Here is a 12788-nt window from a genome sequence, read left to right as displayed (position 1 = left end):
TCAAGGAATATTCAGGACTTCATAGATAAAAGCACACAATATTATCTGAAGAAAAAAAATAACTTAAATAACTAGAGAGCCTGTTAGTATTCTTGGTTGAGTTGCATCAATAGTACAGATTTTAGTAGTGGCAATATAGCAACAGAATCAAATCAACTTGCTAACTTGTTGATTTTTATTATTGCTGATGATATATCAAACTATTCAATTTATTTTAGAAAGCAAAATAAAATATGCTTTTTGTTTGGAGAAAAAAAAAATCTATACTCTTGAGAGGAAAAATACCAAAATTAAAAAAAAAAATTTAAAAAAAAAAAAGGAAAAAGGAGAAATAGCATGTCCAAACCTAAGACTACATCTATCATAAAACAAAAAATATCAAAACTATATACTATTCATTTTTTTAAATAGAACTGCTAAGAAGAATCAGAAACAAGTGAACCAAACACTTAGTGTTTGACAAAAATTAAGAACATAAATTACTTGGAATAAGAACACTGACTAGAACTGCCAGGAGAATTAGAGAACACTATAAGAATTTAGATTCAGAGTAACATCTTATATCATATGCCACAAACAGTTCAAAGATGATGCTAAAGCTGAATATTAAAAGTCACACTATTTTTAAAAACAGAAAAAAAATGGAATAGCCATTTTTACTGCTACAATTTTAGAGTTCTTATTCAAAGATAATTACAGTAATGAACCTGGAATCAAGAAGATCTTGGCCTGAATCCTGCCACCAGCACTTACTTGCTAGCGGACTGTAAAAAAATCACTAAATTTCTCTAGGCTCTAATAAGGGAGTTGAACTCTTCTAACAAATTCTATGATCTTATGTTATTATAAAAGGATAGGAGTGATCACAAAAGACAAAACAGATAACTCTGATAATAAACTCCAATGATAAATCTGAAAACTAAATTTATAGGAATATGATATGACAGATGATTTAAGAATAAAATCAGTGTATCTAATATTAGAAGAGAAGCTTTAGCTTGGTGAAAAACTAGACCAAAAAAGAACCTCTAAGTGTATGGGAGATGTACACATAGTATATATACATCACCACCCACATGCTCAATTGGACACAGAAATCTCAACAAAGAAATAAGAAACGGGGATAAAAGAAGATTGTGAGGGGTGATACATGGAATGACAGATTAAGAAAAGCAGTAGTCAGAAGTAAAACAGATTTTTAGGAACAAGGTTAACAGAGAAAAAGAAGGATAAACAGAAGAAGAAAGGATGGAAGTAAAATACATAACTAGATAACTGTAAATGTGATGAACTCATACAGAAAACAGAAGTAGCTAACAGAATGAATCAGAAATCAGAATCCAAGACTACGTTGTTTAAAAGAAACACCCTTGAAAAAGAAAGGCATGCAGATTTTATTAATAGGGGTATGTGGAGGGGTGGAACTCAATCTATTATGTTTGGGCTTGTTTTAAAAGAAAGGGGAATAACTATCATGATCTCAGATGATGCAAAAAGAAAGACTTAAGAGATAAGCAGGAAAAAAATAATTTTGCTAAAAAGTACCATAGTCAGCAAAATAATTTTACAGCAAGTTTCTCTGATAAAGGTCATACACACACACATATATTTATATCTATAATAGACATACATATATTGTGTGTGTGTTTGTATATATGGAACTTAATCAATTTATTAAAAAAAAAGAAGAGCCATTACCCAATTGACAAATGGTCAAAGGATATGAAAAGCATTTTTCAGAAGAAATCAAAGCTATCTATTTAGTAATATGAAAAAATGCTATAAATGTCTACCGAGAAATGAAAATTAAACTGAATCTAAGGTATCATTTCACATCTGTTAGGTTGGTTAATATGGCAGAAAAGGAAAAAACAAATACTAGAGGGGGGTATATGGAAAAAGAGAGATACTATTTTAAAAAATAGGGTCACAATTAAAAAAATTTAAATAGGGGCACTTATAAAAATATACATTCTTGGTAGAGTTGTGAACCAGTCCAACTACTCTGGAAAACAATTTTGAACTATGTCCAAAACTACATATACCTTTTGATTCAGCAATACCACTACTAAAGAAAAGGAAAAGAATGTATATATTAAAAAATTTTATACCAATTATTTTTGGAGTGGCAAATAATTGGAAATTGAAGAGATGCTCATCAATTGGGGAATGGATTAACAAGGGGTGGTAGAGTATTATTGTAGTATGTGGAAGGATGAGAGATGGTTTCAAAAAAAACCTGGAGAAGACATATCAATTCATGCAAAGTAAAATGAACAGAACCAGGAGGTCATCATACACTATATTGTAATAATGATTAACTGTGAAAGACTTAGCTTCTTTGAGAATACTGATTCAAAACAATTCCAAAGTACTAATGATGAAAAATGCTATCTTCCTCCAGAAAGGGAATTGATAAACTCTGAGAGCAAACTGAAATATAACTTATTTTATTTTTCCTGTTTTTTGTCATTAAAATGGCTAAATTAATGAAATGTTTTTACATGATTTCACATTTATAACTGATATAATTTTGTTTGCCTTCTCAATAAGTAGAGAGGGGCTGTAAGGAGCGAGAAAATTTGAAATTCAATTATTTTGGGGAAATTCAATTTTTTTTAAAAGAGTACTAAAAATGAATAATAAATTCCCTCTCTCTCTCTCCCTTCTCTTTCTCCTTCTTAACCCCCACCTCTCCCTGCCAGAGAACGTAAGATGCAGATATGAGGAAAAAAGTGTATTATAAGATTGAATGGGGAAATACCTGTGGAGGCAGAGTTAAAAGAGAGAATGCCTTTTATAAAGAATTGTAATAAGGCCAGTTTGTTTAGAAAGCACCACAAGAAGGGCTTTAAAAAAATATGTTTTGGGAACAGGTTGCACAAGTATTTAAATGCAAAATAGAGGAATCTATATTCAATTTTAGAGGGGATAATAGAAAGCATTTTAGGAAAATCCCTTTAACAAGCTCTTAGAAGATGGACTAGAATGATGACTAATTAATTAATTAGATTGTTACTTAAAACAGTCCACATGAGAAGTGATAAAAAGCCTGGACTAGAAGAGTGGTTAAGTGTCAGGAGAGAACGAATGCAATGTTCAAAATGCTAAAGAAACAGAATTGACAAGATGTGGCAACTGAAGGGCCAAATATAATGAAGGGGAGTCAAAATTATTTCAGTAAAGTAAGTTTTAGTGAATAGAATTGTTTGTCTCAAAAGAAAAAAGAGAATGTAGAAAGAGGGCTGGTTTCATGGGGAGTATGCTTAATTCAGTTTTGGATATCTTTGATTGGAAACACTGATGGAAATCAAAAGACAGAAAATGAGTGGATAATATATTTCTTGAAGTCATCTGCATACAAATGATAATTGAATCCACTTGAGCTGAAGAAGTCACCAAAGCATAAAGTATACTTTATATAAACATAATACTTATATAAAGTATAAAGAAAGAAAAAGATTGGATATATCCATAGTGTACATCCACATATGTGGATGATCTGTGGTTTATGATCCAGCTGAAGCTACTCAGAATGAGTAATCAGAAAGTAGGAAGAGAGTCAAGTGGGAGCATATCATGAAAATGCAAAGAAGAAAAAGTATCCAGGAACAGAGGGTGGTAGAGTTTCAAATGCTAGAGAGAGATCAAGAAGGAGGAGGACTGAGCAAAGTCCCTTGGAAATAGCAATTAAGAGATTATTGCTAACAATAAAAAGCAGTGAGTGATGAAGTCAGAAGCCAGATTTCAAAGGCATGAATGAGCTCATAGGAAGTGAAGGCAATGAGAAATGACAACTTCTGAGACAGAGAAGCAAGACAAAGATTTCCCAGAAAGGGAAAGGATGTTTGGGGAAGTAATCTGGAAAAGAAAATGGTTGGCCTAGACATGGACAATTATCACCTCTTAAATTGAAAAACTTAAGAAGAACATAGGGAATGACATCAAGAGACTATAGAATGTAAATAAGGAAAAGAGCTTCAGTAAGAAAGAGGGAAAAGGAGACTTTTGTTAGGAAAGAGTCCAACTAAATATTCTTCCCAGGAAACCTTCTCTAGAAACTACTTCTGCTACAAATTCTTCTGCAGATAATATATTTGAATGAAAAATTGTTTTCTTGAATATAACAATAAATTTTAAAAGATACTTTTTAAAAGAAGGCTGAGGCAGGTGGGTGGCATATAGAATCTGAGGCTAGGCCATAAACCAGAAAAACCCAAGTTCAAATCCACAGCATCAGACACTTTTTAACTGTTGTGATCCTTTGCAAGTCACTTCACAATTTTGTGTCTCAGTTTCCTGAATTGTAAAGTGGGGATCACGATAGCAATTACCTCACAAGGTTGTAATGAAGATTACATGTAATTACACATGTAAAGTGCTCTAGTGCCTGGCACATAGTTGGTGCTTAATGCTTATTCTCCTAAAAAGAAGGATGATGATTTTAGGAAAATAATTTCATAATGCAAAAAGGGCCTTGAAGGGAAGTTATTAAAAAACCATCTACAGAGTATAGGCAAGCCTATCCTATGAACTGCTTACATATTCTCTGTCTTGCACAAAAGAAAAAAGAAAAAAATGGGGAAAATGTTAATTTCTTTTCACTATTCAGAAAATAACAAATTTGCACACATATGATCAACAGATCATAGGGTCATTACTTTAGAAATGGAATGGACCTGAAGCTTTCCATTTCAGCCTTCTTTCACCTAAGCTGTACCCTTTCTCATTTTATGAATGAATAAATCGGGGTCCAGAAATATTCAGTGATTTAATTAAGATCACATTTATGGCAAATAATAAGAGATGGAATTTGAATTGATGTTCTCTAACAATAATTGCTCTTTCCACTGGACTGCTCTGCTTCTTTTGTGTTTGTGAGTGTGTGAAAGTGTGTGTTTCTGAATCTTTGATGCCAGTAACTTTGCAACAAGCCACTAACATTATTAAAAACCTTTTAGAATGTTTGGGGACAAGACAGAACATGACTTCAGGTATGTGGTTTCCAACAAAGGAGATCAGCAATTGCCCTGAAACTCACCTTCAAAGAGTTATCTAGGAGGCACTAAAAGAATAAGTGATTTGTATAGGGTCATACCAATAATATATTTCAAAGGTAGGATGCTTGAAAACTCCAAGATTACTTCTACCCTTGGTTTTTTGCTAACTCCCAAATTGGAATGGTTGACTTTATCACTATCTTTTTTTTTGCATAATTAAAAAACAAAACAAAAACAAAAAAACCCTAAGTCAGGAATTCACTCTTCTTTGATCAAATTTTTAAAAACAGTTTCTTAATCTTCAGTCCATAGTTCTACTCACTGAATCATATGGTTGAATATATATATATATATATATATATATATATATATATATATATATATATATATATATATATATATATACATATATATATATATGTATATCTTTAAGCTAAAAATGCAAAAGAAATAGAGCTATAAAAATGTTTTTCAATTCTCATATATTCAGAGTTGAAACTATTGTTCTTGAAGTATGAATGACAGCAAGAAAACAGTCTCCTCTCCACAAGGGAAATATTGAAAGACAAAAATGCAGTATATTCATGATGGATAATTTTCTAGATGCTATCATAACTACCCTCTCCACAAAGCAAATCATATAAATTCACTTCAGTTAGAAAACAACAACAAAAAAATTATAAAGTAGATTCCCTAAAAAATGCAAAACCAACCAAAAAATCAATTTAAAGTAATGCATAGTTAGAATTCAATTCTATACTTGTTTTTTTTAAGCCTTGCTACTGATAACTCAACAGAAAAATAGTTTTTAAAAATGACACAGACACAAAATAAAAGATATACAAATTTTCTCAAAGAATCCATCCTAGTTTTGTTCTGCCTTACTCCTATATCTGTCTCATATTTATGACTAACAATTTTACTAAGTTATTCAACAATAGCTCAAGATTAAAGTCAAATATGCAACAATAGCAGCAAAAACTCTACATAAACACAACCTTGAACATCTTACTTTGATAGGGACTATATCCTTAAAGTATTCTGCTTAATGAAGGAAGAATTCTAAAGGGAAATGACCTGTATTTAAGTGGAGAAGCCCTCATACTTTGTCCTTTTAAATTTTATTCTATGAAAACTCCAAAACTCAAGATTTTCATGAACTTTTTCTATTGTCCATCATAACTATCATATTAGAAAGTATGCCTTCCTCATCCTGTCTGTTAAATGTAGGCTTTCATTCTCTTTTCTTTTTATAAACTTTGTCTTCTTTCCTCCTATAGATTACACCATCACCATTATGTGAATAATTTCCCAAATCTTTATCTTTAGATTTCCTTTCCCAAACTCCAAATTCACACTTCCAGAAGTTCTGCTGGTCTTCTCTACATAGTAATCTGAACTCACCAATTATTACTTGCTGTCTTTCTCCTTTATTGCCCCATCAGTTCCTCCCAATGGGTATGCTATTTATTGTGACAGTATCAAACAGTGACCATAGACTTGAAACCTGAATTACCTTTTACTACATCCTGAACTTCACAAGCACATATCCAGTTACCACGCTGTGGATTTTACTTCCATAATGTCTCGTGCTATTCTACTAGTACTATTCAAGTATGTCTTCAATATGATTCACTGAATTAAAATAATAGTTTCTTCAAGTTATCAGTGTCAGAAAATATAAGAAAAAGGACATATTGAATATTTGTGGTTACTTAATATAGTACATTTTGACAAATGTTAACCTTTTTCCTTAAATAATTATTTGTTAATTAGGACAAATTTCAGTAGTTTAAACAAAAATAAATTATTTTCCAATTAAATGTTAGAAGTACAAAGACAATCATTAATTATATGAACTTTTTTTAGAAAATAATTACATGTCAAGTACCTTGCTTAGGTTGTTTTTCCATTTGCTTGAATACACCAGTACATCTGATTTGGAATGAGAAGTTATTGCTTGACTATACAGGGATTTTCCAAACTTCTGTTTTGAATTAAGGAGAGAAAGTGCAACTTTTGTAGGCAAACCAAGTGGATTTGGATTACTGGAACTAATATTCCACACTGAATATGCTGAAGTTTTTTGGTCATTTTGAGGCAAATGCAACGGTTTCCGTTTTACAAGGTAACACCATGTGAAACTTGTTGTAGTCTTTAGACTTGGAAAGGATAACTGGTGTATATCTCCTGAATGAAGTGATGTAGAGGTTATCTCCTGGATATTCATTTTGTTACATTTGTTTTTAACCACTGGAGAATTCCTTTCTTGGTTACTGTTTTTCAAAGGAAAAACTTTAATATTTTCTGGAGAAGATACAGGTGATCCTTTAGCTCCAAGACTTAAAGATATAGAAGCTTTACTGTTTTCTAGTTCTGGCAATTCTTTTATATGTTCTACAATTTCAGATTTCAAATTTCCTGAAGAGGTCCTGCCCAATAAACCAGCTGTCAAACCGCCAGGGTCACTTCTATTTCCAGACTGCAGAATAGTTTCGTGATCCAATAAAACACCTTCAATGGGCTCTATAGTACAAACCTGTCTCACCAAAACAGGCTTCTTGTGTTTATTTGAATCACTAATTTTCATGTTTAACAGTTGTAATGATCTAATGTCTGTTATACAAACAGCACCATTTTCATCTTTAGCTCGCTTCTGTTGTTTTTCCATGGCAATATCTAAGCTATTGGCTGGGGAAAGCATTCTTTTACTTGAAGCTGATGCTTCTGAGTGAGGAAAAAGACCACTGACGGGGATTTTCTGAATTATAGTCAAGGATTCTGATGGTGACAAATTTTGGCCTATCTCAGAAAACACATTTTCATTAACAAGTTGTTTTTGTGAGTTTGGCAAAGCATTCTGGGGATCCTGGTGAGATTTTGGCTTCTGAATTGCACTTTCTGAAGTTGGCACTGTAACCATATTTGTCTTGCAAACTGGTTGATTTGCTTGATCCTGGGTTACTAAAATTTGTGGAAGGGATGTAACAGTAGCAAGACTATAAGATGGTACATTACTGTGAAGATGAACAGGAACTACAAAAGGTGTTATCTTCTGTATTTGACTGCACAAATGTCCAGGTTTTAGAGGTGGCAAAGTGCAAGAGCTAGATGTACTAGGTATTTTTAATGAAGTCATACTTTGATCCACACTACCTAGATTTGGATGAACTTGATTTGACAAGGTATTTGTGGAATTTGAGCATGGCTGACTTGAATGCAGAGTTTTAAAAAGAAGTTGATACTTTGGAGCAAAGCAATCCTCGCTTTCAGAAGATAAGCATGTAGTAGAGACAGTATCTGATTTTTTACCTTGTGTTGTCACTTCAAAAGAAGTTTGTACATTTTGGTGTTCAGGGGTCAGATAAATTTGATTTGTTAGGTTGGTATCTAAAAGCTGCTGTGGATTTATAGAAACAGAATTTGAGATTACTGGTTGCAAGTCCTTAACTTGAATCTGGGGAAACAATGAGTTTGAAGGAAAGTCATTTAAAGATTTACTAGATATCTGAGATTTATGAAATGCCATTGTGGTTACATCTGATACAAGAGTATTAGGGAAAGATGATGGTATTACAGGAGTCAGATGACTATCTGGAGCAATGTTCAGCGATATTTGACGTACAAGAGGTCCCCTCCTCCTTTCTAAAAGCGGAATATGTCCTGTAATTCCAATGCCAGAAGGAGGCTTCAAAGTCTGTACTTCCACAAGTGGAATAGATTTGGATGGAGATGTGTTTCCACAGTCAAAAGATTTACTCCTAAAGTCAGAGACCTCCATAGATGGCTGTGTGCAATTAATCTGTTCTGAAGCAGCTCTTCTCATTTCACGGTAAGGAGTTCCTGGCACACTCAGCGTTTGTGAGACAGCTGGAATCATAAGGAGCTCTGATTTAGTTATACTTTCAATTTTGGAGGTATTTTCAATTTTAGAAACTTCCTCTATGTCTAAAGAAGCTGAGAAACTTGAAGTATGTGATAAACTGCTCTCCCTACTTAAGCTCCTAGAAAGGGTAGAATCAAAGCTTGATTCGGCAGAGGAATGTTCCATTTCAGCTAGACGGATTCTTTTCTTTTTGGGTGGCAGTTTCTCAGTTGGCAATTTTGCTAAAGTTTCACTCCGTTGGGGCCAATTAAACTTTTCTGTTTTATCTTGATCAATACTTTGGATTTCATGGTCACGATCTGGTTCTTCTGTGACCAATATTTCAGGGACTTGTATATTAGGTTGGCGAACTAGTCTTGATTGTATCAGCAGATTTCTTTCATTTGAAACCACTCTAGGACTTTCTTGAAATTCTACTCTAGATGAATCTGACAACACAAGCTGGGGATGGCAAACAGCACTCCCAGGAGTATATCCATCCTCTCGAATAATTCTAATTGTTTTCAAAGGCCCATGCTTCATTGATCTTTTACACTCTTGAAAAGAAATTGGGGAACTTCTTTCAAAAGGTTCAGATTTTTCAAAGGAACTAGGTCTGCTTAATGAATTGGTATGTTGTATAACAGAAATTCCAGTCCCTTGTCTTTTCAGCTCTAACTTTTCCTGGGTAACTGAATTTATTTTCTTTTCTATAATGGAAGAAACTTTGGGTTCAGTAATCTGTTCTGTGCTCCTTGTAACAAGCTGAATTTGAGATTTACTTTCTGAAATATTCTGACATTGAACACCTTCTAAAATTTTTGAAGCAATTCCACTTTCATTTTGCTGAAGCTCATCATCGTCTCCAACACTTTTCATTTTCCTCCTTTTTCTTATCTGGGGTGTCTGTTCCCAGACTCCAGATGAACCAGCCATTCTATAATGCAAGATTGGAGGTTGTATACTACCAGATGCCGAACTGTGCTCAGTTTCTCGTATAGCTACCTTTGTTTTTGGTCCATGTAACTCTGAACAGTAAAACTTCTTGTGATTTTCAAAATTTTCCAGTTTCCTATATCTGTTTCGACAAGTTTCACACTCAAACATTGTTCCTCGGCCTTGATGGGATTTCTTTTTTTCCAAATTTGATCCTTGTGCAGATGACTTACTTCTTGGCAACAAAGTTTCATTAGAAACATTACATCCAAGATAGCTTTCATCTGAAGACTGTGTTGTTCCAAGAACATGATTTTCATTTGAAGAATCTTCTATTGCTGTCTGTCTGACAAGAGTACGAGGATGTCCACTTTGTTGTCCTGAAGAATTAGGTCCTGATACAAAGACATCATCATAAAAAGAACCAATTTTATCATCAAATGATTGACTTCCTCTTAGTGGATGAGGTGGTGGTATTATATTTGCAGGTACAGCTGAATAACCTGTAGTAGGCATAGAATTACTTCTTGTTATAGGTAAACAGTCAAGGGAAGGTACAGACAAAAGAAAAACTTGTTTAGATTTCTCAGTAGGTGTGAAAGGGGACTTTGGTATATCAGAACTTGAGCTAGTTCTCCTTCCCATGGGTTTTAGGTCAAACTGGAAAGAATCTTTAAATATATATGATTTTGGTGAATCTATACTGCCTCGTCGAGAGAGAGAGGTTCTTCTTGGTTTCACACTATCTAGTTGCTTATCATCTACCAAGGCTTCATTATCTGATATTAACTTTGATATACGTTCTTCCAGTGTTTTTGTTGCCATTGGTGGCCGCATTAGACTAGATAAAATCAATGCTTTTTCCCCAGAGGCTGTCTGTGCAGTAGAAGATGGTGCTGTACTGACAGGAATTGTATAGGGTCCATTATTTTTATTTGGATCTTTTTCAGTGGTGGATAATACTCGTACAAAGGGAGGAGGTGGACTCATTGTCTGATCAGTACTTTCAGAGCGTGAAAAGTAACCTGAATCTGTGCTTCCCAAACTTCTAGGGCTCAGTAAATGCTTTCCTTGTTGCTCTTGGGAACAATCAGTAGCCTGCTGTCTTTGCAGTTGTGCATGTATTGGTCCAACATGAGATTCTTGCTTTTCTTCCAATTGTGTGACATCCCCTTTCTGGTAGGGTTTATCATCAGTCTCTAAGCAAGAAACATGGTCTAAATTTGATTTTGTGTTTATAACTTGAATGTCCCTTGGCTTTTGTATATTAGAAAGTTCAGGAGTGGAATCTGTAACTTTTGGACTATCAGCTCTTAAAGGGGAAATATTTGCTGGGTGAACTACTACTTTAGGTAATGCTGTTCTTACTTGTAATTCTGAAGTTTTTTCTTGTAGTGAAAAGTCACCTAATACATGATCTGGATTGGTTGAAATAGAACTTGATTTCTGTAAGGTTTCAGAATTTGATATAATTTTCATTATTTGTGTAGATTCCAATTCTATGGAACCTTGGTCATCTTGTCTTTCATCAGCAGTACCTTCATCATCACTTTCACCACTTTCTTCAACATCTGAATGAATAGTAAGTGCTTTAGCTGATTCATGTGATAAAAATAAGCCACTTGAATCTGGCTGTAAGACAAGTCCCAGTTTGATAGCATGTGCATGAGATTTTTTGTGCTTATATAAGTTGCTTTTAGTCTTAAATGAAAATCCACAAGTCACACAAGGATAGGGCCTTTCTCCAGTATGGGAGCGGATATGCTTTAAAAGAACACTAGGTTTTGCACAAGCTCTACTGCAATATTCACATATATATTTTCCTTGCTTTTTGGGTTTCTGATCTTTCAAAATTAGATTATACATTTGTTCAACACTGTGATTAACAATGGAAGCAACTTGAGCTGAATTATACATTGGGGCTATAGGTAACTGTGTGGAATTGGTTGGACTTACTGACATTGGTGAAGAAGAATCCACTGGCTGGTTATGAGCAATAACCTGAGATACATTAGAAAGTGGGGTATGATTTATAGAGGAAGTCACAGCTATATTGTATACATGTGGGATTTGTAGAGCATCTTGACTTTGCTGATGTGTAAGTGACCTAGTAAAACCTGGACATACTGAAAGCTGATCATGTTGGCTAGATTTAGGAACAAATCGCTCATGTATAGTTTGTGAAGGAGAAACTGACTGAATTGGTGCTTGTTCATTCTTGCCAGCAGCAGATACATGTACAGTTTGTAGGGTACAAGGAGCAACCTGTGAATTAGGAACAAATTCTTGGTGTGACAAAGAGTGATTTGGATCACTCTGACTGTTTTTTAGTTTAGAAGGAGATTGGGTAACTTTATTTGGTCTCAGTTTTTCTACCTTTATAGCACAGGAAGGCCCCTTTTGTGATAAGGTACTCAGTTCTGGCTCCATGGCTTTCAATAAGACATCAAATGCAGTGCTTGTATATGAAGATGAAGTAGTACTACAATTAAAAGTAATACATTCACTGTTGTCAGTCTTAGTCATACTTGACATAGAACTAGAAACACACTGTTCAGCAGATAAATTGAGCTCTCCTGAATCAGAGCCTTCTGATCTCCACTTGCGTAACTCCAAGGAATGCTGGGATAAAGACAATTTCTTTGGGGGTACCAATGTTTCAGCTTTTGAGGTTTTGGTTGTTACTACAGGTGTTTCCCCATTTTGTTTGGTAAATTGTTTCCCATTTTCTACTGGAAGGTGATTCTCTTCCTTTTGATATCCTGAAATTCTATGAAGCACATTAAAAGATGGTTCTCCTGTGTTTTCCTTAAGCTTTGTTTGAAGAGGATTTCTCAGGGGTGATTTTGGTATTTTTTTCAGATGATTTTCAGTTACAATCTTTTTCCGTTTCACACCTTTAACTGTGTCTGTTGTTCCTTTAACACCAGTCTCTAAAATGTCTGTGAGGGGGAAATGGAAAAAAAAAATTTAATTGGAATGACTTT

The 12788-nt window shown here is 34.1% G+C and overlaps 1 protein-coding gene across 7 annotated transcripts in view; it reads right to left on the bottom strand.

Moving 5' to 3' along the window:
* HIVEP1 (HIVEP zinc finger 1) overlaps positions 1-12788 on the bottom strand; it is a 176329-nt gene that overhangs the window by 43418 nt on the left and 120123 nt on the right. For all 7 annotated transcript variants that reach the window (XM_074271726.1, XM_074271771.1, XM_074271762.1 and 4 more), the window contains one exon: positions 6892-12743. In XM_074271726.1, coding sequence (XP_074127827.1) covers positions 6892-12743 — 5852 coding nt within the window. The remainder of the gene's footprint in view (positions 1-6891; positions 12744-12788) is intronic.

The sequence above is a fragment of the Sminthopsis crassicaudata genome, chromosome 1, assembly GCF_048593235.1.
Source record: "Sminthopsis crassicaudata isolate SCR6 chromosome 1, ASM4859323v1, whole genome shotgun sequence".
Taxonomy (NCBI): Eukaryota; Metazoa; Chordata; class Mammalia; order Dasyuromorphia; family Dasyuridae; genus Sminthopsis; species Sminthopsis crassicaudata.
Note: the sequence above shows the minus strand (reverse complement) of the source record. Positions and strands in the feature narration are given on the sequence as shown.